The 26,530-nt window shown below is 35.7% G+C and overlaps 6 protein-coding genes and 1 pseudogene across 6 annotated transcripts; 2 read left to right on the forward strand and 5 right to left on the reverse strand.

Annotated features, from left to right (window-relative positions):
* Nucleotides 1–207: 207 nt before the first annotated feature.
* Nucleotides 208–2,044, reverse strand: LOC17890390 (bifunctional monothiol glutaredoxin-S16, chloroplastic). Its single transcript, XM_006294656.2, has 2 exons — nucleotides 1,637–2,044; nucleotides 208–790 (listed from the first exon to the last, which is right to left on the reverse strand). The coding sequence occupies exons 1-2, from the start codon at nucleotides 2,018–2,020 to the stop codon at nucleotides 290–292; spliced, it is 885 nt and encodes a 294-aa protein (XP_006294718.1). The 5' UTR covers nucleotides 2,021–2,044; the 3' UTR covers nucleotides 208–289.
* A 333-nt stretch (nucleotides 2,045–2,377) lies between these two features.
* LOC17889564 (AMP deaminase) lies at nucleotides 2,378–8,065 on the reverse strand. Its single transcript, XM_006295572.2, has 20 exons — nucleotides 7,565–8,065; nucleotides 7,203–7,387; nucleotides 6,956–7,121; nucleotides 6,459–6,637; nucleotides 6,329–6,380; nucleotides 6,087–6,214; nucleotides 5,831–6,010; nucleotides 5,679–5,746; nucleotides 5,340–5,482; nucleotides 5,101–5,162; nucleotides 4,477–4,590; nucleotides 4,221–4,361; nucleotides 3,934–4,086; nucleotides 3,783–3,836; nucleotides 3,589–3,699; nucleotides 3,323–3,496; nucleotides 3,059–3,139; nucleotides 2,866–2,964; nucleotides 2,680–2,774; nucleotides 2,378–2,588 (listed from the first exon to the last, which is right to left on the reverse strand). The coding sequence occupies exons 1-19, from the start codon at nucleotides 7,926–7,928 to the stop codon at nucleotides 2,706–2,708; spliced, it is 2,523 nt and encodes an 840-aa protein (XP_006295634.1). The 5' UTR covers nucleotides 7,929–8,065; the 3' UTR covers nucleotides 2,378–2,588; nucleotides 2,680–2,705.
* Nucleotides 8,066–8,413: 348 nt separating this feature from the next.
* On the reverse strand, nucleotides 8,414–11,872 carry LOC17889438 (ammonium transporter 2). The gene is made up of 5 exons (XM_006293985.2): nucleotides 11,385–11,872; nucleotides 11,002–11,292; nucleotides 9,440–9,725; nucleotides 9,204–9,307; nucleotides 8,414–9,059 (listed from the first exon to the last, which is right to left on the reverse strand). Exons 1-5 carry the CDS (start codon nucleotides 11,694–11,696, stop codon nucleotides 8,628–8,630), a joined length of 1,425 nt encoding a protein of 474 aa, XP_006294047.2. The 5' UTR covers nucleotides 11,697–11,872; the 3' UTR covers nucleotides 8,414–8,627.
* A 1,642-nt stretch (nucleotides 11,873–13,514) lies between these two features.
* LOC17888546 (probable transcription factor KAN4) lies at nucleotides 13,515–15,509 on the reverse strand. Its single transcript, XM_006294478.2, has 5 exons — nucleotides 14,997–15,509; nucleotides 14,767–14,843; nucleotides 14,612–14,648; nucleotides 14,417–14,528; nucleotides 13,515–14,322 (listed from the first exon to the last, which is right to left on the reverse strand). Exons 1-5 carry the CDS (start codon nucleotides 15,223–15,225, stop codon nucleotides 13,761–13,763), a joined length of 1,017 nt encoding a protein of 338 aa, XP_006294540.1. The 5' UTR covers nucleotides 15,226–15,509; the 3' UTR covers nucleotides 13,515–13,760.
* A 3,087-nt stretch (nucleotides 15,510–18,596) lies between these two features.
* On the forward strand, nucleotides 18,597–20,791 carry LOC111831106 (annotated as a pseudogene).
* Nucleotides 20,792–20,900: 109 nt separating this feature from the next.
* LOC17887783 (uncharacterized protein At5g01610) lies at nucleotides 20,901–22,395 on the reverse strand. Its single transcript, XM_006295046.2, has 3 exons — nucleotides 22,216–22,395; nucleotides 21,679–21,733; nucleotides 20,901–21,454 (listed from the first exon to the last, which is right to left on the reverse strand). Exons 1-3 carry the CDS (start codon nucleotides 22,300–22,302, stop codon nucleotides 21,084–21,086), a joined length of 513 nt encoding a protein of 170 aa, XP_006295108.1. The 5' UTR covers nucleotides 22,303–22,395; the 3' UTR covers nucleotides 20,901–21,083.
* A 1,281-nt stretch (nucleotides 22,396–23,676) lies between these two features.
* LOC17889374 (abscisic acid receptor PYL4) lies at nucleotides 23,677–24,789 on the forward strand. Its single transcript, XM_006296093.2, has one exon. It carries the CDS (start codon nucleotides 23,929–23,931, stop codon nucleotides 24,550–24,552), a length of 624 nt encoding a protein of 207 aa, XP_006296155.1. The 5' UTR covers nucleotides 23,677–23,928; the 3' UTR covers nucleotides 24,553–24,789.
* The last annotated feature ends 1,741 nt before the right edge of the window (nucleotides 24,790–26,530 follow it).

The raw sequence follows: 26,530 nt of genomic DNA on the forward strand, positions 1-26,530 counted from the left end.
GACAATTAAGTGTCCACATAAACATATACTGTCCACATAAACATATACTGTCCACGTTTTTTAAGCTCCATTCAACAAATTGTAAATATAGGCAAGTAAGTGTAATCACATTAGTAGTATATTACAAGCAGTTAATATCGTTAGCCCTTTGGAATCCGTAAGTCTGTGTAAGTCTGTATAAATGCGGAAAATAAAAACAAAAACGAGTTTGGAACAATTGAAGCGACTCCAAGAGTGTTTATTAGGATTCTCAATTATGAATGTTTGGGAGTTACACAAAGTATACCAACTATTTCAAAATATTGCTAAGTTCACCATTTTCATACATGGAGGTTAATATATCACAACCTCCTACGAGTTCTCCTTTAACAAATATCTGTGGAAAAGTCGGCCAATTGCTGTAGTTCTTCATCGTCTCCCTTAGCCCGGGATTAAACTCGTCGTCAAGAACATCAACTGTTTCATAATCAACTCCTTGGCTTTCAAGGATCCCAACCACTCTCTGTGAGAATCCACACTGAGGAGCACTTCTCGATCCTTTTATGAAAGCTACCACTTTGCTCTCTTTCACTAAACGGTCAATCAGTTCTTCTAAGGGAACCGTGAGCTCGACATGGCGGCCTGGAGTGAGACGGATATCTGATTTCTTTTTGGGAGTCTGTTTGACAAATGTGTTGTTCCCTGACTTATTCCCAGGAGGGACTTTTCCGGTTACTTTTATGTGTTCTTCTATCCATGATTTCCATGCTTGTGTTAGAACCGCTTTGTCCGGTTCTTCTACAATACCAACCTAGCAACCAACAATGAAATCAGTTATGAAAGGTAGTAACAATACCAAAACTTGCCAATATTCATCACGTCATCAAAACTAAAAAACAAAGGTCCTCTCAAGGTCATTGTTGGTCATCGAGTCAATGGAGCAAATATACACTAAACATTACTGTCAGCTAAATTTCTCAAGAGGTATAAAAAGAAATCCAAAATTCTTCTTATTAATTGAAAGAACTTGACAGATAGAGAATGGGAATCAAAATGCTAAAGAGAATGAATTCTCTATAACTCACAAACCTATTCGCCAATGAGCACTATTCTGTATCTATAGTAGAATTTCCCAAAACAACATAGCAAGAAAATTGCTAAATGAAGCCGAGATACCAAGTCCTAAGTAACATAACACGGTCACACTCTTCTAATGGAAGCATCTATTTGTGTTCTCTCATCTCATCATTAGGATTCGGTACTAGTATGCGTGTCATATCCACTTGATGAGAAAGGGTCTTATTGAGTATTGATGCATCTCCTAATCATAACCACTTGATGAGATTCTCACAGAAAAGGGTCTCACTGAGTACTGATACATATCCTAATCAAATTCAATGACCAAGGTTGCTAATGTGGTAAGTGTCGTTAAAGAACTCTTCTAGTCAACAACAGATCCAAGAACTTCACTAGTTCAACTTTCGAAAACAGAGGAGTGTTTCTAAATGATATGAAATACGATTCTGGAGCTAAAGTGATAAACTTTGTACAGGATTCACTAAGACCTTACCAAAATCTATCAACAGTAATAATCAAAAGTCAACCACATGGTACACTCTACATGAAATCAGCGGAGGTAGGGAGATAAAGCTTTTACCTTGACGGAGCCACAAAGCTCCGGCACAGATTTGAGATGTGCAGAGACACTCGCGGCGATGTTCCGAGATATTCCGACGAATTGAAGCTCCTCGCTGCTATCGTATACAGCGTATACGCCAGAAGCGGAAGGAATCGAATCAGCCTCTGAAATCGGAAGCAGCTCCGTCTCCGTCAGAGACTTTACGGCGGAGGCGATTAAGAAGGGACGACGACGAGACCGGACTGTATCAGTGCTACGTAGTGAGAGAGAGGGAAAAGAGAAGGAAGGAGGTGCGAAGCGTGAATAGAGAGTGATCCCAGGGGCATTTCGGGAAACTTGTGGACGAAAAACACGCGGAGAGGCTGAGCCGTGCAAGGAGGAGGCAAAACTGATTGCAGCCATTTTTGTCGGAGCTGAAACACAGAGTTATCTATCGGTGAAATGATGAGCTCATTTATTTGGAACAGGATTGTATTTATATGGGCCTGACTTGGGCTGATATTAAGGCCGTTTTGTAATCTGGTCCCTTCAATATACAGTATTACCAAAGGTGACTCATTTTAGTTACACATACCCAAAATATTCATCTTTTCATTATAAAGCCAAATCTTCTTCTCCAGTGTCACCAACAGATAGGCATTTAGTTGCAGTTCTCAGTATTCTTCTCGCAAGCAAATTGGATTTCAAACTTATATGATATATTTGATCAATAATGTGAATCTGAATCGAAATTAAAACATAGATATGTATACGTGATCATTATAATCCAAAAACTGAAATCCATTATATTAAAACCGGTTCTCCAACTTGTCTCTCTTGTATCTATCTGTTTATATTATAAAACAAAAGGATTTGACAAAGCCAAATCACTTTCTGGCACAACATTGCCACTCATTATTATTATTACCCTATCTACTATAGGTTCCTGCTTTGTATACTCATCAAGATGCTCTCTTTGTTCTCCTGATATCTGAAAAAAATTCATTTTTTTTACATCGTTAGAAATTGTGGCTACAGAAGTGGTAAGATCATTGAGTTATGCATACATGTTGGATTCTTACTCTTCGCCATTTCTGATTGCTGGTTTTTACGGAACAACTTCATCTGAGATAACAGCCTTGCCTAGATATACCTGTTGCATCTCCTCTTTCCAGATCTGCATCAACTTCATACATTTAATTCGCATTCTGACTAAAAAGGCGCATTAACTTGTCTAAAGAATATAAATGGCTTTTTGGTTCTCTTACCGTGTCACGGAACTCCACCCTTATGTGTGGCACATTTGTTTTGTGAATGTCGTTTCCATCAGGTCCTCTTTTGTAATAGTCTTTTCCAATCCAGTGCGACTAAAACATTTCACAGAGTTAGTACGATCAGCAGATCCAATCAGAGATATCTTGTACATTAATACTTATATGCAATGTTTGATATGACGAGTACCTTCAGGGCATGTGAGAAACCTGACTGGTACACTGAGTTACGAGCTATCTCGCACAGGTCACACGCACTCAGCTTCCAAACCTGAAAATCCAGTTATTACCTTCGTTAGTACATCACTATAGCTGGATCCTAGCACAAAAGGATGGATACTGAGAAGTTTCACGGTTCTTTGGTATTGCAATCGCCAAAAACCCACATAAATTATCCAAAGGTAATAAGGCCTATCCTTTGACATGACTGCATAATGGAAACATCATGACTTACTGAGGCAGCTATGCTATACTCTTCCACGAGAGGTTCTTTAGTTAAGTGAATTTGAAGGGGATCATCCGTAGACAGGGATACATTGAGACCTCTTAAGAAAAACACAGGAAACGGGTTTCGGTGGTAATCTAGAAACAAAGAGTTGTTGCTCAGTGGAGACATGGCAAGACCAATCTGTCAAACAAAATGGGACAATTATCCAATCAGATTTTCTTAGACCAGAAACAATAATACATATGTAATACAACCAGGCAGTCTCCACAAACCTGAGCGAGGTAGTAGAGATACTGAAGCACAGGAGACTTTCGCAGATTGATTCCATGGGCGATGCTATGGCATGTGAGAAACGTAGCAGCCAAGTGGTCAATATCACCAGCCTGAAATTTGTAGACATGTTAGAAGTCCAATGAACTGTCACTGAAGAAAACTTTTTATATAGCACAAAGGAAGAAGTAAACACCTCTCCAGAATGTGGACGTAGCGTGATAGTAGTCATGCCCTTTGACTCCCGAAGCTGAAGAAAAATAGTTACATCATATTATTACACAGTTTTGACAACACCAAGTTATAGTTAATCCATATTACACAGAAGAAATTAGGAGGAATGGTACCTTATTTAGCACATAGAGGTTAGCATAACAATAGTAGACATAATACGAAAATGCAGGGTTGAATGCGTTAGTCCATTGAGCTGGAGTCGGCATGTGTTTTGTGGGGCGTCGTTCAGGTTTGCTTTCATCATCGACTAAATCAAACCCAACAACCTGAAATACCAAATAAGAATCGGCGCAACCAAAGAAGCAATCAAAACAAACAAGAGACATCAGCCTGCTAAACCAACTCTTTAATAGTTCAAAGACATGCGAATGAAAGGTTCTTTACAGATATGGATGCTAACCTGCTTCAAAAAAACATGGAGCTGGGGATGCGAATCGGGATCTACCGTGGCTTCAAAGAGAGGAATGAATATATTGTCAAGGATATTCTGGAAAGATGTCACAATACCCATGTCCTTGTAAATGTTGTACAGACGTGGGAGCTAGTGGGCAGACAAATAGAGAACGAGAAAAGTACAGCTCAGTTAGCAGTCATGTCACAAGGAGAGAAAAACACATACACTTATGGAGAACAAAAGCATCAAAGACGTGGCTAACCTGAATTAACCAGACAACATTCTCACTGTATAGATCATTGTTTACAATCCAACTAGCCAGTTGATCCCACTCGCTCATTTTTCTGCCATATATAGATATTCTGTATTCAGCCATCTGCAGTTTTCAAAGTAGACATCAGAAAAAAAGCAAAACAGAGCTATAATGGATCTTCATTGAAAAGAAAACTTCTTAACACAGAAATTGAGCAGAATTTCCATGCGTTTTCGGATCTCAAGTCAATACAAAATAGATTGGGACAAAGAAAGTTAACGTTGGGGATAAGAAAGTGAGTGCAAATTTGATATGGTCACTGAGACTGATAATCCAAGTTTGCTACTATAAGTCTTTTTTCGAAAGTAATAAAAGTTTATTCTAGTTGTGCTCTCTTTCTATATAGCATGTGCAACAGGAAAAAAGCAAGCTTTGTGTATGTAGGGAGAGTGGGAGGAGAACCATTACCAAAATCACAAGTCTCTCAGTATTTTCAGAAGATCATTATATCAAAAGCTTAGTTATTATAGATTTGACTGTAACACTGTTCTTCTGTTGTAAAGTTCATTCTTAATGCATAAGACACATCAGTTGACCCCACAAAGAGATACACTAGATGGATGTGGACTTTACCTGATATTTACTAGCTTCAAGGTCAGAGAAGACTTGCTTTGTTATCTCACCAAGGAAACGACCTAAAACCAAAAGAAAATAAATCTCAAAAGATTATTTTTGAAACACAGCCGTCAACATGTTTATTATATAGTTAAGAACAAAGAAACGCATCTGGTATATATGGAAGTGCATAACTGATGCATGATCCATCAAATGAACTAACAATGGTGGTAAAAGTGATTAGGTTATTTAGTTACCTTGGATGAGATTATCCTGTTTAAGGAAAATCTCCCTAAGTCTACTTTGACCACAGGGATTATACTTAAGGTTGAACTTATCAAATCGATGAAAGGTACTCTTGTCTGCATGAACATCCAAAAGGTCGACGTTTAGGTCATACCTGTGCAAAATTCAAACAAGGGGATGATGATTTATTTCTTCGGAATCATGGTAAACTTTGTAAAAAATATAGTATAGATAAGCTGTGCAACAAGGCAACAACCAGGTGCCTCTAAGAGAGTAACCTAACAATCCTTCAGCCATCTAATTTAGACTGACTTAAGTTGGTAATTCTTAGAAGTCGGAAATATAATTACCCAGTCAGATCCAGGCTCTCAAAAACTTCTTTCAAGGTTAAATATGTCCCATCTCGAAAAATTACAACCTGTATAAAGGAGCAAGAAATGATCATATCTGCAAATTAGCAAAGTGTATACTTTCCTCAAACATATATGGTTCTAACTGTTACCTCATCGGGTTCTTTCCGGAGCTTTGACTTGATAAACCTTAAAAGATGTTTCTGGTTCATGCAAGCTGAATGATGAACATGAGTGTCGACTTTTCTAACATTATAAAAATCACGATGTGGTGCACTTTTTTGAGCAAGAAATTCTTTATCCGCATTAAGCATCAAATGGAGATTAAATTTCTGAAAAAAAAAACATTATGTTAACCAGATGAAAGTTGCTTATTGGCATTCATTCTTCTCTAGCTAAAACTCTTGCCTGTTCTAGGAGCACTAGTCGACGGTGGCACAAAGTCCGGATGTTTCCCGCAGCTATGACTTTGAGTACGTGATGCAAATCAGTGAAAAACGCTGTGGCATCAGCTACCGGGAAGAGCTCTGCTTTTGCTGGGAATAATAGAATGGAACAAGGATCAGTTATTTGAAAAATAAGAGAATGTAACCAAATCAGCTTTTCTGGATACAGAAAAAAGAAGCATTAGAATTTTAGACTACTCTTACCATCTTTATTTGCAAACACATGGACTACCCCATCTTGCATCTCAAAATAATGCTGTAAATAAATATTTAACAAAGTTAAAATCCATCTATGCATAGCGTTTCATGAAAAATGTAAGGAACACAGACTCACATCAGATTTTCCCTGAGGATAGTGTGCAAATGGCTCTGGATTAGGCTTTGGGGTACTAGGATCAGATATGACTTCTTTTTCCCAAGGCGCAACTGTTTCTTGGAAGACATACCTCTTCCGCAGTTCAAGACATTCTTGAAGACATTTATAGGCTTCAACTTCATCGGATGTGGGCACCTCTATAAAGATCATGAGCAAAAATCTGAATAAGATATTTCTTTTAACTCTAATTGTTTCAAGCTATAATTCTTAAGCTAAATTCAAAAGATTTCAATGGCTCAGCTCCCACATAGAGTAAAGCCTCGTCTCACTCAAGGCGACTTATTTAACTATTTGTAACTCCACTTATTACTTGCCACTAGCAAAAACTTTAAAACTAATGGGGTTACAAAACTAACATGTCATGATTTGTAGCAACAGGAGAAGAACACTAAGTATAGAGGAACCAAGTTTGGCAAGAATGACAGAAAGAAAAAAAAAATAGTAACCATTCTTACCAAGAGGAACATTAAGACGGACAAAGGTTTCTTGTTCTGGCTCTTTACGAAGAATGTCAGCAGCAATAGGATCGGGCTGAACTCCATGAAGATCGCCAGACACACTGTGGGATCGAATCATACTTGAAGCAGCCATAGATATTTGCTCTCCATTGGCATCTGCAGGCTGCAAAAATATGTCTTAATCGCAAGCCCACCCATTCAATAACAAAGCAAGAATTCAAAAAGTGTTAATTAAGAAACTCACCATGTCCCCATTAGCTTGCAAGTAGGAAGCATCCAAACCCTCACTATTTGTCAAATTATCATCATCATCTGATTCTTCCACACTCTCAAAAGCACTAGCACTAGCCACAGGGGACTTCGGAGAGATTGGTCTAACAAAGCTTCCAGTTTTCCTGATACTACTAGCTCCATGTACTGATGCTCTCCCTAGAAAGAAAAAAATCACAGGCTATTGATCAGCATCATCAGATGATGGCAGTGGAATCAAACATGATTAAATAACACTAAAACCACACTCAACCCAGTTAAAGTATCAACTATTACATCACTGTTTAAACCTGTATCCAAAATCTAATCTGATCAATTCAGGGTTGGTTCTCATACCTTCAGATGGCGTATGAAGCCTCGGGAGACCAGGAGGGATTTCGTCAACATAAACATGACCGTTGCTCCGCCCTGCATCAGCACCAACACCGCCGCCGCCGCCGCCACCATCAGTAAAGGGAGTAGCATCTGGAAGCGAAGCCGGACTGCGACCGTATTGGTCAATCCCCTTCCTTCGAACCTGGCTACGCCGCCTGACCGAGGTCTGATTTTGAGGCTCGTCTGCATCAGGGTTCTCTTTACGCTCCTTACCACGCTCAAGGACTAGATTCAGTGCCTTGAAATGCATGAAAAACCCTGAAACAGCAACGAAGGACGCTCCAAAGAGAGCCGCAAGGGCAAGCTGGTAAATATTGGGTTCCATAGAGTGACAAAATCAAAAATCTGAAGCGTGCAGGTCAGATGAAGAGACAGTGAGACCACGATTTCGGTTTAGTGGCGATGGTGGGAGGCTGAGGTATAGCTGATATTTATAGGCCCAACCAGTGAAACCACGCCACTTGCAATTGCAGAGGCTTGGGTCCTTTTGTAAAGTTGAAACCTTTCTGGCTCAAAACTAAAATGTGTGACACAGTTTTGTATAAACAAATAATTTCTTCATTAGTGTTTCAATTATTTCAAACACCAATTTTTGTTTTTTTCTGTCCAAATTCTTTTATTTGCTTTTTATCCGCGAAAATATTCTTCATATTTTACTATATAAATGTTTCAAACGCAAACAAAAGTTTAAAACTTTAAATCCTAAAATTCTAAAGAGAATTAAGGTTAACACTTAACACTAGCAAGCACTTTTAAGAAAACTAGTTTTTCAGCCTTTGCCAGTTGCCACTAAGGATGAGTTAAGAACAATAGGTCCAACGTTAGCTCGAGGCCTCGAGCACAGATTACATAGTCTATTTGTCAAGCATCATCAATTTAACAAAATCACAAATGGGTTCTGTTAGCTGCAAATACATCCCCAAAAAAATGAAAAACTGAAATTTCACCACCTATACAAAACATCATCACTCATGCACAACTCTCTGTCATAAGGAAAATAATACAGAAAAAAAGAAGAAGAAAATCATAGAACAATGGTGACGCCTCTAGCACCATGAACATAAGAAGGATGAGCAGCCTCTTGGTCTCTCTCAAACTGTTGCCCATGCCTTGTAGCATCAAACTTCTCTCCATCTCCCCAAAGAGCATAAGCTTCTTCACCATGAGCAGCGTCGTCTCCAATCCCAAGCTCTTCCTCAGCCATTCTCAATGGTATGAATATCCTGATAGCTAGTAGGATGATAGTCGTCGACACCAAGTTCCAGACAGCGATGAAGGCAGCTCCTGCCAACTGTTTCAAAAGCTGTTTGCCTCCATTGCCACCGTAGAAAGCTCCTCTGGTTGGTTCAGGAAGTATCAAGAGGCAGAGATCAGGATGTGCAAACAAACCTGTCATTAGTCCACCTAGTAAACCAGCCACGGCGTGTGTGTAAAATACTGCTAATGTATCATCAACCTGTTTATTTAAATCAATCCAAATATTAGTACATTTCAAATCTTTCTTTTGTTATTAATAATACCTTAATTCTACAATTGAAATATTACAACATTGATTTATGTAATATACTTCAAATTCATACTATAATCAACTTCAATATACCTTTTGAAGGAGAGTGGATTTCTTGTGAAGGATCATCATAGACGCCCATGGAACCGTTCCTGAGACTATTCCAACTATTATAGCTGCCCATGTTTGGATCAAACCTGCAAAATATTTCGTTTGTCAGTATAACAAAATGAACACTGCAATCTTAATTAGTTTCCACATAAATCAACTTTGATCATGCATTAATAAACCAGAGTAAAAACAAAATGTTGAGACTATAAGATTGAGACCTGCTCCAGGAGTGACACCGGCGAGACCAGTAACCATGCCTTGGATGGCTCCAATGACAGAAGGTTTGCCAAAGAAGATGACATCAAGCGTGGTCCACACAAGGAGGCTTGTCGCGGCAGAGAGGTTGGTGTTGAGCACCGCAATCGAGGAGGTTAAGTTAGCAGCGTAAGGAGCACCACCGTTAAAACCTGACCATCCCATCCATAGGAGACCAGCTCCGGCGAGCATTAATAGAACATTGTTCGGTGGGAATCTCTCTCTGTCAGCTTTAGGCCTAGGTCCTACCTACAATAACATCATGTCCACAAGTCGCATTTAGTTTAAGCTATAATCAAGTCGATATCAACATTGTACTACTCTTTAAATTTCTCAACTAACGATTTATTTTTATTTTATTTTTTTGGCATATAAGCGTAACTATATTTTATCATGTGAGAAATTATTATGTCGTCGTCATGTGGAATTGACTTTGACTTTTACCAGCGACAAAAATGCAAATCCATACAAGAATGGAACTAACGCCAATTACTATGTGAATGACTATTAGGTAAAAATATATATGTTCAGTTGAATGGGATGATTGATTACTCTTCACTAGTAAAAAAAATTCTGAGTTGCTAATGTATATAGATTATACATCATCAAGCTCGTGTAGTCAAATTCTACAATGATTTCATTTAAATATACCTACGACTTGGAAACTTTTGTAAGTGGACCGATCAATCATCGAACTTATCTTATATAAAAACTAAGGACCTTAATTACGCAATCATACCGAAAGAGAAAGCAAAACAAAACTTGGCAATTAAAGACCCACTCCACATCAAAATTATATTATTACTTTGAATATATTTTTCCTCAATGGTAGGATTTAATGAGTGTATCTTAGGATTAATTTAGTAATTAATATTAAAAGTGTAGAGTTTAAGATATGTATTTTTGTTTTTTGTTTTTAGGTAGGATTATTGGTAGGTTCTTAAGTTTGGTATCTTAAAAAAAAATATTTATTAAAAAATTTTTTTAACAATTTTAATTATTAAACACTTAATAATTATTGCAAAATAAAAATTTATAAACATATATAAATTACAATTTATTGCATAAATAACATAAAACACAATTAATTTAAACGTGATTTATTTCAACACCCACTTAGAAACTGCCACGTCACAGCCTCTTAAACCTTCTTCTGTATCTTATATAAGATACGGTATCTTATATTTTAATTAACATTTTGATTTAATTTAAATGTCTAATTTACCTAATATATGCTTAAGATGCTAGCATTGATGATGCTCTGACTCTGTCGTATACCGACTACCGTACATTAATTTTATTCCAATATCTTCAACAAACGAAATCATCTTATTCTTTAACATTTTTATTTTTTATATTTTTCTAGTAATAATAACCAAATATATAAAATTATTAGCCTGAGAATTTAATTCCAGCTTTAGTCTTCCCTAACTAAATAAACTAACCTCAAATCTAAATTTTCTAACAACTTCAAAAAATCTGAACTTGGTTTGGTAGGAAAAACAAATACTAATAACGTACGTACCCAGTAAGCGGCGACAAAGCCGGCGACACCGGAGGAGAGATGAATAACATAACCGCCGGAGTAATCAATAACTCCCCATTGATATAGAAACCCTCCGCCCCATATACTATAAGCTCCAACTGTGTAGCTAAAAATCAACCACAATGGCACAAACGCCATCCAAGCTTTGATGTTCATCCTCCCCAACACCGATCCCGCCACTAGTATCGTCGTTATCGCCGCGAATGTGAACTGGAAATACACCAACGTCGCCATCGGAAAATACGGCGCCGGCGTATTGCTATTTGGGATCTGTAAAGAAACCAAACAAAAAAAAAATCAAATCAAAACTCTCGTTCAAGCATTTTATCGAACACGTTACGTGCATAACCAAAATTCAATACCTTTGCTCTGCTCTTTAAGTATCCTTGGTCGAAAGCTGGACCGCCTTTGCCCCAGAAAGGCAAAAGCTCATCTCCGAAAGCCATTTTGTAACAGAGGATAACCCAACAGAGAAGAACAGCAGCGAAGGCGTAAAGAGCCATAAAAGCAGAATTCACAGCCCATTTCTTCTTGACGATGGAAGCGTAAAGGATAACAAGACCTGGCATGCTCTGTAGACCAACCAGAGTCGCTGCTGTAAGCTGCCATGCGTTGTCTCCTGTGTTCAGCCATTCAGGTACTCCCGGTAAGTTTGGATCATAAGCTCCGGCCATGTTGTATCCTCTCTCTCTCTCTCTCTTTCTCTCCCGGAGTTGATGATCTTTGATGTTTATAGTCAATGAATGGTACGAGTTTTTTTTCGTGTAGGTGTGAAAGGCTTTAAGTATAATAATAATGTGTGTAAAATAGACAAGTCACAAGTTGGTGTTTTGTTTCTACATTTTGTATAGGAGGAAAAGTCTTCCGAGGGTTGATTGTTATGTTTCTCATTCTTCTTCAATTTGGAGTCCTCATATTTCAATGAAGCTTCTTTATTTCTTTTTTTGTGTAAATATAACTATAGGATAAAGACAGAACGTATAAGAAGACAATATAAAAGACAAATTTGGTATACTAACGAAACCTTTTGATATTTTCTCTATCTTATAAAATCGTTGCCAATTTAAAGTTTTTTTAACGAGTTAACTCACTATCATTTATCGTTTCCAAAAATAATAGTAATAATAAATCTTACTATTTCTAGGAAGATTTTATATATATATTCTAGTCGTAATTGCATGGGACAAGGAGATTGATACATCATACATGTATTGCAAGGACTAGTTTGCCAAAAAGATGAGCTATTTCTGGACTATATATGACCTTTGTTGAGGATTTTACAAGTTCACAAGCTAAGCACCTAGTAATTTCTAATATTGAATTTGATGTTAAATGCTACATATGTGAGACAAAAATAGAAAGTTTTATAGAAGATTTAATATTGTCATCATGGATTAGTGATACTAGTATACTGTATATATTACATTATTACTGTTATAATTGTCAAGTTTTGAAGAAAGATCACATGAATATAAATTGTAAAAGCATTTATTAGTCTTTTAAAAATTTTAGAAAAATTATTGACATGAGTATAGCGCGGTACAAAAGTGGGTGTAACATTAAACGTAATGTTTTTGTACCACCTTTCACCACTAGGATACTTCAGCTACTGACAAATTAACTGAGACTCTTATCTTGGAGTCTGGAGAAGTGGATTCTCCCTACCAAAACAAAAAATGGAGTGGCCCGACTATGTAGTAGTTGACGTAGAGGACTATACCCTCCAAAATTTTGGAAATTTGTATTTGTCAAATTGATCGTGCGGCCATGTTTACTACTGAAGGAAGTTGACCCGGGTGATACACATACATCCAATGTTTAAGAAGCAAAGATTCTTTCTTTCGTTTGAATATTGACACTCTCTCTAATCAAACATTCGAAGATTCATTCGTTTGTTGAAAAAATCAAACTTGATACTGTGTCGAACGTTGTATTTGGCACGTCGAAGTAATCATATTAGATTCAATTAGAAACAGTATCAATGCTCTACAACCGACGTCGTCAAGTTCATATGGAAATAAGTGCCATGCACCATGCATAAAACTTTTACGATAATCAGTTAGTCATTAAACTAGATCAATGTTCTTAGAATCGATTTGATTGAACGCAAATTGTTACCCTGTCATAAGGTCAACCAATGGAAAGTGAATCTAGTAATATTTCAAAAATACCATACCTTTAGATGACTTTTGTTCGTCTTCTAGTATCATTTTTGGCTATATATTGAGCTATATACATATTCGTTTGTTAAAAAAATTACTAAACTATTTATAAAAAGGGTGAAAAAGTGAGTGAAGATGGATTTTTTAAAAGATGACAAACTCCATAAGCTATTTGGATTACAAAATGTCCATATGTTAGTTGAATAATCAAGAAACTAGCTGTTTAGGTCTCATATATGTACAAGTGAAGAAGGCACCAACTAAGACATAAATTTAAAATGTTTATATAACTTTTATGTATAATTATAATTATTGCGTGAGAAGGAGACGAACAACAAATCGAATCATTGTCTAGCTAGTAACATTTGTTTATATATGGTGATGATACAAATTGGCGGTATCAAACAAACTCAGTAAGGTTAATATAATCAAGACCGTTTTGTTTCCTTTCTAATAATACTTAAAAAAACAGAAATGATTAACAACAACAAAGGACACTGATGAATAATTAAAATATATCGGATAAGTACCTCAAGATCTCACTTAGAATTTGTCTCATTCTTAACTATATAAAATTCATAGAGTCAGATCCAGAGTACTTGCCTGATGACCACCAATCTTAACCGTCCGATCCTCTTCGTCTGTTTTGATCAGTCGGCTCTTTTTCAATGCAGACGACCCCGAACATAGCGACAAGGACAACGTTTGATCCGTTGTTGTTGCTGCTGATTCTGTCTCTTCCGAAACTGTCTTCTCGGGTTGTCGTAGCTTAAGAGAGAGATCGAGATCGAGATCAGTGCTCGTACTTGCGTTTCTTTTTCCCGTTGTCTTGTTACAATAACCATGCATATTAGTGTTCTCTTCAACGCCGTTCTGAAACGTTCTTGAGTGTCCTTGAATGCTGGCTGAATTGGTCCGTTCTTGATGATCGTGTCTTAGTTTCGGTGAGTGGCTAGTGACCGAAGAAGAGTAGATGTTTTGGAAAGACCTGTTGTTAGTCCAATATTCACTACCACGGATATTATTGCTAACCGATGAGCTGCGGATTAAACCGGGTCTGATTTGGTCTATCAAACTCCGGTTTGTTTCGTGAGAGCTAGAACTCCACAAGGACGCATTCGAAAATTTACTTCCATATCTACAAAACGAAGGACTAATTTATTTAGTTTCAAAGTAAAGATATCAATCAAAAGAATGATCCAACACATAAAATTTACAAAACAATATTATACCTGAATGGAGAATCATTGTTATGATTATAGCCTCGGAACATTGGTAGCTGACTTAGTTTATAGATATTTCGATCTGTGGAAGTCTCGAATAGATGTTTGTGATCAGATATGGCTGCAAAAAAAATCAAACCCGATTTTATTGACATATATATGTAAACTTGATGACTAATTAACACATATGGAAAAAATTAATACCTTGACCGTGATCATCTATCTTCTTGCTTCTGTACATCTGAAATTCCACAATACAAAATTATAGTGAGAAAGTTTTGTCTAATGATTTAGTAGATCCTTTGAAGTATAATTACAATATAAGTGTGTGTGTGTGTGTGTGTGTATAGATATAGTACCTGTAGATGGCTCTTGACATGAGCGATACTAAGCCCTTTGATGTTCATCATCTGGCGAACCAACTTTGGTGTTGCTCCTATACAAAGCCAAACACAAAATGATCATAAAGAAACAAAAACTAAAAGATACTATAAGATGAAATTTTGACCAAAAGTTAAACCAAGGAGTTGCTTAGTTAAGCTTTATATAGGTGGAGTGAATTGTTGAAAGAAAGTAGCTATAGACGTACTTTCTTGACCTCCAAGCCTCTCAACCGCACGGACAAAACGAAGATGAAGATCAGGAGTCCACCGGAGTCGAGGGACTTTAGATCTCACATAAGGTCTAACCTTTGTCTTCTTATCACTCTCTTCCACTGTACTATTGCTGGAAGCCTTACTCTCGTGGCCTTCTCCTTCGTCCTCCTCCTCTTCTTCTTCTCTATCAATCTTCCCACCTCCCTCCATAGTTGAGATCATTCTTTATAATTTCAGAAGAAAGAGATAGTTTGAAGGTTCTAGGCTTAACTAGATACAGGATTTGGAAGAAGTGGGTAGATCAATCCTTTAGTTTGACATGGAAAGAGATAAAAGACAAGATGAATTCTACTTAATTATTTCTAATCAAGCATGGAGGTTTGGTCTGTGTTGATGATGAGAAACCCTAGATCAAGATACACTTCAGATTATATTCTCTCTCTCTTCCCGGGGCATGTAGACAAACCCCTCACCTAAATCTTGTTGCAGATGTTAAAAAGTGTTTCTTTTCTGTTCACAGCTAATTCACTTTGGCTTTTCTCTTCTATAGACAGCTCTATCTATATTTATATAAATAGACGTTGTATATTTTAATATATGTATGCATATATATAATTAGTATTATGCATGCAGGGAGAAAACTATTACTTTAATCTAAACGATATAATTTGATACTTTTGCTTATAACAACATATCAAGAAATTACAAGTAACATTTAATTATATTATTGTGTCACCAAGGCTAAAAATTAAACGATCGGTATGATAGATATTAAGCTTTTTAACCTATTCCTTAGTAACAATTTTAAAGTAAAATTCATGTATCGAGAGCAACAGCCTATGAGTGATATTAGTATATATAATTAGGCCCTTGTTATAAAAAAGACATTAGTATAATTATTTTGAGTGTAGAAACAAACAAAACAGGAAGAATTTAAAATTTTGATACTGTGATACAGTTTCCAGGAAAAATAATTTAATATTAGCTAGATCGAATTCACAAAAATATACTAATATACCTCAGAGTAGTTTTGTCGGAATTAGGATTTGAACTTTCAAGAACTTGAATAAAGACTTTTTCAATTAATGTCCCAAGGTCATTGATGATCGAGATCATTGTCTTCTTTTGTTTTTTTATTAAGACCTTTCGATTTCGACTTTATTTTTAACTTAGTTTTCATTTTCATCTTGTTTTATTGTTACTAGTTTACTACTCTCCATATAAAAATCACAATCATCAGTAATATACACTCTCTTAATTATAAAAACTTATATATCTTTCCTTAATTAATTAATCTTCTGCCATACTCTTTTTCGAATGTACGTAGAAAGTAAAATTGGTTGATGAGATGATGAGGTTTAGGGTTTTTGCATGGAACTTGAATGCTAAAGGCAAAAAAGTTGAAGAGTGGAGAGTGGTAGATATAGACGAATCAATTACGATTACAAGGCGTGTGACTGCTCAGCTGTCTCTGATGTAGACCACGTACATCACACACAACGCTTTCTTTCTTTTTGTTTTCTGGACGAGAATCACGGGGCATTGCTCCTCTCTCGACCCCAAAATGATATATTTGTAAATTCGTATCAAAGAATTAATTTATGTGTTAAAGTGGTCCTTGGCTTGGTTTGCGATACACATCCGACCCCGTGAAGCGATTTATAGCGTTGTTAGTTGAGCCGTTTTTTTAACATCGTTCTTCTAAAAATATAACTATAGTTAGAAAAAGTTTGAAACAGCATACTCCAAGTCCAAGGTCCTATGGTTTGATTTTACTTTCAAACAAACAGTTTTATTATTCTACTTCAACCAAATCGTAGCGTTCCACTAAAAGTCATTATTCAATAGCGTTAAAAGACCAATATATTTGATCAGTCTTCATGGCCGTAATAGTCCATTTAGATACTTTAAATTATGTAACATGCATGCATCGATATCAAACTCTTCAACATATATCTCAATATGAACTTCATTAAATGAGTTTTTTATAAGCTAAAAAAAGAAGTTGTAGATGAGGTGAGGAAATAGTAAGCTTTGATGATATCAAGTTGAAAAAAGAAGAACTTTGCCATTCCCCCCACGTGTAGAGAGGCTTTCAATCTATGATCCTTCACAAGCTTCTCGTCGCCTCTCCTCATTTTTCTTCTTCTTTACACTTGTTAATTTCTCTCCTCCACCTGCTTCTACACGTCCACATTTATGTATATATGTGTTTTGTATTTGCAATTGTAGCCGTAGGCACTTCTAAGTTACTATATAAGCTTCAATTCCAGACAAAAAAAAAGGTGAGAATTTCACTTATGAATAATATATATGAATCTAGAGTTACGAGGCATTGGCATCAAATCCTTGAAAAAAGAAAGACATTTTAGTTTCCAATAATCATTTGAGTCAAAGAGTCAATGGGAGAAAAATCCAAAAAATACTCTTATCTATTTTCATTAGACGTTTAATATCTATAATTTTTCTATGAGAATACAATCACTTCATTTAAATATTTTTGGAATAATATCTCATTTTTTAAATTGTTGGTTGATTCAACTTGCAATTTAACATCCGTAAACAGACGTTACGGTATTCTTACAAAAAAAAAAAAACAGACGTTACAGTATCAATAAAACGGTGCCAAGTCCTAACCACACGTATTTGTTATACATAGAATATTTATATGATTCATAGGAATATATTGACATAATGGTGGTCATTTTGACAAATCTTAAGTAATTAGATGAATTAAAATAAATATTAAATGCTAAAAGACGTACACATTAAATTGTTTGTTTTTTTGGATTTCATTTTATTTGAAATTTACATAGATATATTGAAGGACATTCTTTGAATGATGAATACGCATTCTATGTTAGGAATACTTTAATGGAATATTTGGTTTTGTATATATAGAATTGAATGCGCCAAACTATTTATAGGCTTCATGATATTTTTGAATCTGAATTAGATAATTAGATTATTCAGTACTTTTCAGTCATTTAATATAATGAATGAAGAAAGAAATATATAATTAGGAATTGATGACTTAAATGGAAATTCAAGATATTTAATTTGCAAAAAAATGCCTGGAATAGAAAGATTAGTGGCAGACATACAGTTATCTTTATCCCACGTTTGGTTTGGATCAAAGTTTTGATGTTCTTTTCTTTGTATTTCGATATGATTAACATGGTAACTTCAACCAAAATCTATCTTCATGGCCCTTACATATATAGAAAACACTAAAAACATTTCAAAGAAGTGTATCTAATTGAGGTCACGTTAAGTATTTTACTTTTCTGATTAGCTTTTTCTAGATTTACTGATTTGGTTCTAATACTATTTTTTGTTTTATTTTTGCTCATATTTTCCTTATGTTTTGCTTATGTTTTGCTAATTTTAATTATTTTTTTACCTAAGGATGACATTCCATGCTAACGATGAAATATATGATTTTTTGTATTAATTAGGGATGTTATCGAGAATAGTACTTCAGATCTTCTATATAGTTTACTCGGAAGCTGGACCGCTTATCTAATCAACAACATCCGTAGGAACGTAGGACAACTATTAGAAGAAGAAGTAGAGGAGATAATTCAGACAAAATGGTGTCTCTGGCCATTTTTGTCAGAAATCTCTGTAGAGAGAGTCCGTTTATAAAAACTTAAATTAACTACCTAAAATATGGTTAACTTTTGATACTAATAGACTCGTTTTCTAATAACTAATAAGCATATTTATCTTAACTTGTGGCTTATTATTTTCTTCTCACTTGTTTCATTCTTTTGTTGGTGCAGTTTAAGCTGTGCAAAGTGAGATCTATCCAGTTTGGTCAAAATGGTGATGTAGTCATTTTACCCGATCAATTAAATTATCGAACCTCAAGGAGCAACAAATTAACACACCAAGAATACACAAATTTACTTAATCTAAGCTTAATAAGAGATGAGTTTTGATTTCTAAATGTAACTAACAATGCAATTTAAATCAAGCAATGCAAAACAAGATGAAAGAAAACAATAATCAAAAGACTAACAAGATTCGAATTGAAAAAAAGCGGGAAAAGACAATTACTAAGCAATAATTAAAAGACGAATTCTCGGGTTAAGGCAATTTACTAGAATGACAAAGAGATGAGTTATGGAGGCTCAAACAACTTCTAACAAAGAATGATCCTTAAGCCATAGAACACTAAGCAAGACTAACACATTTTCATGACATTAGTCTCTTTACTAATCAATCAATTATCAACTTATTTCAAATGCAATCAAATGATCAATAAGCATTATAAAAAATTCTATCTAACCACTAATCACCCTAATCAACAATTTCCAAAGGCTAGGAATGAAAAACACTTAAAAGTTTTGGTTCCGAAATTTCATTGAACACCTTCCGGGCGTTAAATTCCTAAGCTCTAAGTCAACATAATCAAAGTTGATTTAGCCTTATTAACAACCAATAAGCAAGAATCTTAATCAATCTAATCCTAAACTCCATAACCCAACTACTAAATCATCCTAATCTACCAAAACCCAAGAACTCTAAAAGACTACTCACTCATGATCATGTAACCACAAAGCAATGAAACTAATCTTTGAAGAAAAATAATTAGAGAAAAGTAGAAGATAAAATTAAAGAGAGCAAGATTAAATTGCATAAATTTACTTGAGATTCATACAAAGATTCCAAAGATAGAAAACAAATTGAAAACAAACACAAAAGATACCATAGATTCTCAATAATGAAGTTTTGAAGGTTTTTATAGAAAAAGTACAAGAAAACCGGGTCAACTCATATTAAACCAGGTCAAAATTCGGCACTGTTCATGTCCGATCGGGCCTTTGGTCGAGCACCAGTTTCTTCAATTTCGTTTCAGGTCTGTTCTGAGAATTCCTTAGGCCCGACCTCATGCCCGACCAGTCTGATCGGACTCGGTGTATATACGTCTAGTAAAACAGTGATAACTCTTGAAACACAGCTTGAATTGACTTGAAACCCCCACCATTCGAAAGCTAATTCAATTTACTACAACTTTGATGAAGTTCTCTGAAGCTAAATCCCAAGAGAAGACCTTCATTCGGGTAGATCTTTGAAGGACACGACCAAGTGATCCACCAACCGGATCGGGGAAGACACTTCACCTCCTTGTTTCTCCTTTTCTTTGGTCCATTCTTGCTTCTTTGATTCACTTGCTTCATTCCATGGTTCCTACATCATCATCATTGGTATAAATGCTTTAATTAAGCTTCTTTTTTACCTTAAAAGCTCCAAACTCCTTAATGAACTTCCAAGTACCTACAAAAACTCAACTAATGCAAAATGCAATCCTAAACACACTAAAATGATGGAAAAATGCACGAAACTAACTTATAAACAATGCTTAAAAACCAATAAAAACAGTAGATATCAAAAAGCATTCACTACCTGAACACCTACGATGGTCGCACCATCCGCTACCATGACCCGCTTATCAAGCCTAATGACACTATCAAGCTCGACCTTGAGGCGAACAAGATTGTGGAGTTCATTAAGTTTGATGTGGGCAACGTTGTGATGGTTACTGGAGGAAGGAACAGAGGGCGTGTTGGTGTGATCAAGAACCGTGAAAAGCACAAGGGAAGCTTTGAGACCATCCACATTCAAGACTCAATAGGACATGGAATTTGCTACGAGGTTAGGGAATGTGTTCACCCTTGGGAAAGGAACAAAGCCATGGGTTTCACTTCCAAAGGGAAAAGGTATTCAGCTTACCATCATTGAGGAAGCTAGGAAGAGGCTTTCTGCTCAACAAGCCGCTTAAACTGTATTTTTCTCCTTCTGTTTCAGAAAACTATTTTGTTTTTTTGGCATTTTTTTTTTGTTTATGAGTTATACTTCGTTTTCAGACTTTTATGTCTTTATAGAGTTCCTTTTGTTTACAGACTAGTAATCTTTTGATATTACACCACAAGAAAAGATCCTATCAGATTATTGTGAGCCCTGTTTTTCTAGGATACAAAACAAAGGCCTTGCGTTTCGAATTTGAAATTCTTCAACACATAAATATTACGTAGGCAGTTGTTTATTTATTGTAGCATAAATTGATCCATAAGTTAGAATTTATCAACACCAACACCAGGCCGTATCACCTCATAAGCATCTCTGCTCCTGCTTTTCTTCATCCCGGCCGTGAAATATACCTTTGATGTATCTGCTGAGATACAAGACACTTTCACCCAGATCATCACCTTTGTTTTCAAACCTTCCACTTCAACTAGTTTCCCTTTCTCAAGGTAACCGGTTACCGTAGTTGAAAACCGCAGGACTGATGAATCCCTGTACCCAACCTCGCAGGTCTCAGGGATGAATACAGTCAATTTACCCGTATCTTCATTGAACTCATAGTTTGTGGCATCCTGTGGAAAGATCCCAACCGGTAGACCAAACTCCTTCAGCAACTCAGGCAATGGCTTCTGCATTTTTCCTATTCAGAACAAGAATGATGCAGCGTACAATTTTCAATGACGCATTTATAAACTATAAACATAGACAAAACAGGACTATCAGACTAAACACAATTTTGAACTGGAATATTGTGTTGTTGCCCATGTCTCTCAAGATAAAGAGCAATCTTCAGGCATGTGAAGCCACAAAAATATAAAGAATCTAATGAAACCAGAGCTGGAAAAAGTGAAAAAGAAAAAAAACCTTTGAGTTTGTTGACCAACCACTTGGTACCTCCTTCAATACTGGTCGACAATGACTGCAAGAATGAACCCAAATATCATATCATGAAACTCAGAAAAATTTGTGTCTCAAGAGATCAAAAGCAATAAACTTTTTCATGATATGTAACTATAAAGTACAAATTGCAGTAGTAACAGTAAAAAATGGAATACAAGACCAATAGCAAATACGAATCCAATCTTTCTTTCTATAGCAACTCAAAGAATCATCTATTAAAGACCACATGTCCCTGAATTCAATTAAGCTACAAAGTTCTGAAATTTCTAGTAAAACACGACAAGGCTTATCAAACTAAATGCAAATCAAGGACCAAACAAAAACAAAAAAGAACATGTCCTAAGCATAGTTTTTTTCACAAAACCAAGCATAAGAGGATTAAGAAGCTTCAAAATCAAACACCCTAAATCAAAGACTGATGCTTTTCTTCTGAAACTGGAAACTAAAACCCTGAAAGAGAAGCCCTGAAGATAAATAAAGAAAGGAAAGTGGTAATAATACATTGAAATCGTCACCGACGGAATTGAACTCTTTGTTAGCCTTTTGCCCTAACCAGTAAGAGCCAACTTTGTTCAGTATCTGATCCATATCTCTCCTCTTGTGCGTAAAAGCTTAATTCGTCGAAATAGAGAGAGAAGACTTCTGCGTCTGAGGACTCGTTCGTCGTCTATGGTTTTTGTGTTTCTCTATTTCTCACCGTGTTGTTTACCACTGAAAAAAATATCAAAGACAGCACGACGTTTGTCGTTGAGTAATCAAAACGACACGACTTTTACTCTGACCTTGCCGTGTTCTCTTGAAATGTTTGACACTAAGGAATAGTCAAAACGCTTTGGTCAACTGGACACAACCCTCACGTACAAAGTTAAGAAACACCTTCATCATGCTATGGATTTGTTGATTGCCATCCTTAATAATTAATATCAACTTTTTAACCTTTTAAAAATTACATATTATCGATGTAAAAGTAAAATTACATCTTACGTTTATCCGGAACAAAATAATTCACAAAATTTAATATCCGAAAAATTACAAAACGGATAATAAATGTTAACTTTTTAATTCGTCATGTATACCGAAATGATTTAAATTGTTTCTCTGAATTTAGAACCTTACAGCAAATTTTTGATTAGGCTATGCAAGTCTCATACGTGGTGGTTGTATACTTGTATTGTATATAGACCACATGAAACATGAGGATTACTTAAGAAAAAAGTTGCTCTAGGCACATCTCAATCATCCTCAATTAGCAAATTTAAACTCTTCTCCATGTTTTTGTGTACCACATGATCATGTAAAAATGCATATCATACTCGTGATGAAAATACTAAATTGGATCCATCTTTGGCTTTTATATATGAAGATCTTATCATATCAAAGCAAAAAAGCAACACGATACGTTTCAATCAGATCTTTCAAGTGATCATTAAATGTAGGAAGGTCGTGTTACTTTGAGTTTTGAGGTATTTAGCTCTGATTGTACTTGAATACTTCAAATATCTAGACTTGCATCGGATGCAATTATCTTATTTCATGAACTCCTAAAACCTTGTATATTGAAACAAACAACAATAGAAGAACTTCGAAGTTAAAAGAATTAACATTGTTGTATTGCTTTTATCGACGAATTTGATAATCTAGAATCCAACCATTCGAAATGTTCAAACGTTCAAAGCCTAATAAATCAAATATCGTCCTAGATTATCTTGGTCATCCCAAGAAGAAGAGAAATATTTATAGTCAAGCAACTAAAAGTCTAAACCATTGTATTTGTATGTATGAGAATAAACTAATCATAGTTCATTCTTTATAAAAAAGAACTAGTGTTTGATATACGAGAATTATATATTGGTCACTTGCCAGATTAAAATATCGTATAGAACAGTCAAGTCAAACAACTATAGAGCTAGGGGCCAAAAACGTAATTTAAGGAGAAGCAAGTTGCTCGGTTTTTTCGTTATCACCACTCACATGAACTCTGCATTAAAAACTCTATCTCTCCTCTCTCCATCTCTCTCAAATCGAAAGGCACAGCCCAACTTTTCGCAAGTCGCTGTAAAGTTTGATTTGCTTCTTTTTATATACGCATACTTCTCCTCCATACACCAATCCCTCAGCTCTTTATTCTAAACCCTAAAACTTTCTCAAAGAAGAGCGATCAAGAAATCAAGAATCAAGATTTGTGATCAAGAAGACACCATTACTCAGATCAACATGCTAGCCGTTCACCGTCCTTCCTCCGCCGTACCCGACGGAGACTCCGTTCAGATTCCGATGATGATCGCGTCGTTTCAAAAACGTTTTCCTTCTCTCTCACGTGACTCCACGGCCGCTCGTTTTCACACGCACGAGGTTGGTCCAAACCAGTGTTGCTCCGCCGTGGTACAAGAGATCTCCGCTCCAATATCCACCGTATGGTCCGTCGTACGCCGCTTCGATAACCCACAAGCTTACAAACACTTTCTCAAAAGCTGTAGCGTCATAGGCGGAGACGGCGGAAACGTTGGTAGCCTCCGTCAAGTCCACGTAGTCTCTGGCCTCCCCGCCGCGAGCTCCACCGAGAGACTCGATATCCTCGACGACGAACGCCACGTCATCAGCTTCAGCGTTGTTGGTGGTGACCACCGGCTATCTAACTACCGATCCGTCACGACCCTTCACCCTTCTCCGATCTCCGGGACCGTCGTTGTGGAGTCTTACGTGGTTGATGTTCCTCCAGGGAACACAAAGGAAGAGACTTGTGACTTCGTCGACGTTATCGTACGATGCAATCTCCAATCTCTTGCGAAAATAGCTGAGAGTTCAGCGGCGGAGAGCAAGAAGAAGATGTCTCTGTGATGAGTCTTTGTCGTCGTCGTCGTCAAGTAGTTTCGTTAGATCCGACGTCGTTTTTCTAGATTTTAAAAGCCGTCGTGTGATCTATGTTTTTCCGGCTTGTGTGTGCAAAGAAAAAGAAAAAAAGGTTAAATTAGTGAATTAAATCTCTCATGCATATGATTATCTTCTATCATTATTATTTACTTCTTTTCATTTTTGTATTTCTATATTTCCGTAAAGAACTGATTCGGATAGCCCTATTCTGGCTTTCACCACTTAAAACATAATAATATTCAATTAGGAGATATTGATTGAAATCTTGTTTCCATGAGTATATAGTTATCATCATAAAATGCGTAAATGAAGTTATCGGTCTTATAAAGATTACAACAATGCGTAATGCTCGACTCAGAGGTGCATAACTTCGTAGTATTGAGTTGTTGGCCATCTTTCATTTCGACACTAGCAAAATCTTACGTGCGTAAATGAATTACACATATAAACAGCTTTTGAGTAAATTCGATGAATTTTCTTAAAAGCAGCTTTAATTGGATTTGGCATAATATAATGTCCTCCTTTCTTCTAAGATTTAAATAGTTTCCTCTAAATTATTTACTTTCTTATTGTTTCATAATGATTCAAAATAACCAACTTCTATGAAAGAAAAACAGATTTAAGATTTATTTATTTAAGTGAAACAACTGATAGAGAAATCAAGATTAGGGAGTTTTTTTATTTGTCAAAATATTTGGTAGAAAAATAAATTCAAAGAGTAGTTGGAAATATTTTAGGCTTATAAGAAAAGGTCATGCGTAAAATGGACAAAACATAGATGAATACAAAAAAAATATGAACATGGCCGTCAAAAAATAAATAAAAAAACGAACATGTTGATGGAAAATAAAGAAATAGCAAGTGGACGATGCTTTGAATGATAACACAACAAAGCCAAGCTGTTCTTCTTTTAAAGAAGTTGCAACTTGCAAATTGTTTATATCCTCTTTACCTCTTCTTCTTTTTCTTTATTTATATGCTTCTTTCTTCCTCAATCCAAAAACAAAACAAAGAAAAGATAATAATATTTAAAAATTCTTATATAATAATAAAAACAAATATATAGAATAGAGAGAAGAGCAAGTTGCATGTCCTTTTTACATCACGAGAGTCACGATACGTTTTCGTTTCCAAGTGATTTCTTAGAAATAATACACATTTGTTTGTAATTGTGAGAAGAAAAAAATTCTCTATATTCGAGAGGTTTCTATATTTCTATCCACAAAAAAAAAAGAAAAAAAAAAGATTAATCGACAAAACAAGAATCGTAAGAAATGAAAGATTTTTTTGTTCTTTGATTTAAAAACTTATGATGTGTTCAACTTTTACGTTTGCAATACCATAATCGAAGTTTCCACCATAGTTATATGAATATGGTTTCATACTTTCATCTACTAAAAATATTTTTTTTATTTGTGTGGACGTAAAATATTGACAAATATAGCAAAGGTTACAAATCATAAGATATATATACTTAAATGTGGCCACGAAAGGTGTAAAAATAAAAATAAAAAAGAGGAATGGGAAAGAAGTTGGCGGTGCAAGTGGGGGGAGTGGGGTTAGCTGCAATGTTTTTGCAAGTTGGGCATCAACTTATTAATTTGTGTGATTTGCAAATTGAGTTTTCTTTTTTATTTTCTTCCTAAAAATAATGTGTTATATGTGCTTTTGAGATCCATCACGCTACTCTTTCATTCTAATTTGATTGGACCTCTGCCCAAGTTCCCCGCTCGTTAGCGAGAAGGCAAATACTAAGAAATAAACAAACAAAAAAAATTTCGCATATAAATAAAGCACAATTAAGTTGCAACAGATTAGTAGTAATTAGTACTTTATTATATGAAGAAAGGGTTCATCATGTAATGTTTATGACCGAACCCACCTATATAATAGCCAGCGTACGGCCTTAACTTCTATTTTGGGTCGGGTTAAGGTAACTTATCAT

The sequence above is a fragment of the Capsella rubella genome, unplaced genomic scaffold (genome assembly GCF_000375325.1).
Source record: "Capsella rubella cultivar Monte Gargano unplaced genomic scaffold, Caprub1_0 scaffold_4, whole genome shotgun sequence".
Classification (NCBI taxonomy): Eukaryota; Viridiplantae; Streptophyta; class Magnoliopsida; order Brassicales; family Brassicaceae; genus Capsella; species Capsella rubella.

Coding starts and splice junctions, on each gene's coding strand:
- LOC17890390 (XM_006294656.2), bottom strand. CDS start 2,020: ATGGCTGCAATCAGTTTTGCCTCCTCCTTGCACGGCTCAGCCTCTCCG. Junction 791..1,636: donor AGCTTTGTGGCTCCGTCAAG/GTAAAAGCTTTA, acceptor GTTGGTTGCTAG/GTTGGTATTGTAGAAGAACC.
- LOC17889564 (XM_006295572.2), bottom strand. CDS start 7,928: ATGGAACCCAATATTTACCAGCTTGCCCTTGCGGCTCTCTTTGGAGCG. Junction 6,215..6,328: donor TGTGTTTGCAAATAAAGATG/GTAAGAGTAGTC, acceptor TATTATTCCCAG/CAAAAGCAGAGCTCTTCCCG. Junction 3,497..3,588: donor ATCTCTACTACCTCGCTCAG/GTTTGTGGAGAC, acceptor TTTGTTTGACAG/ATTGGTCTTGCCATGTCTCC.
- LOC17889438 (XM_006293985.2), bottom strand. CDS start 11,696: ATGGCCGGAGCTTATGATCCAAACTTACCGGGAGTACCTGAATGGCTG. Junction 9,726..11,001: donor GCTTTGTCGCCGCTTACTGG/GTACGTACGTTA, acceptor ATGTTATTGTAG/GTAGGACCTAGGCCTAAAGC. Junction 9,308..9,439: donor CGGTGTCACTCCTGGAGCAG/GTCTCAATCTTA, acceptor AATATTTTGCAG/GTTTGATCCAAACATGGGCA.
- LOC17888546 (XM_006294478.2), bottom strand. CDS start 15,225: ATGATCTCAACTATGGAGGGAGGTGGGAAGATTGATAGAGAAGAAGAA. Junction 14,844..14,996: donor GAGGCTTGGAGGTCAAGAAA/GTACGTCTATAG, acceptor GGCTTTGTATAG/GAGCAACACCAAAGTTGGTT. Junction 14,649..14,766: donor ATGTCAAGAGCCATCTACAG/GTACTATATCTA, acceptor GTGGAATTTCAG/ATGTACAGAAGCAAGAAGAT.
- LOC17887783 (XM_006295046.2), bottom strand. CDS start 22,302: ATGGATCAGATACTGAACAAAGTTGGCTCTTACTGGTTAGGGCAAAAG. Junction 21,734..22,215: donor CCGTCGGTGACGATTTCAAT/GTATTATTACCA, acceptor TCATTCTTGCAG/TCATTGTCGACCAGTATTGA. Junction 21,455..21,678: donor GTTGGTCAACAAACTCAAAG/GTTTTTTTTCTT, acceptor TGTTCTGAATAG/GAAAAATGCAGAAGCCATTG.
- LOC17889374 (XM_006296093.2), top strand. CDS start 23,929: ATGCTAGCCGTTCACCGTCCTTCCTCCGCCGTACCCGACGGAGACTCC.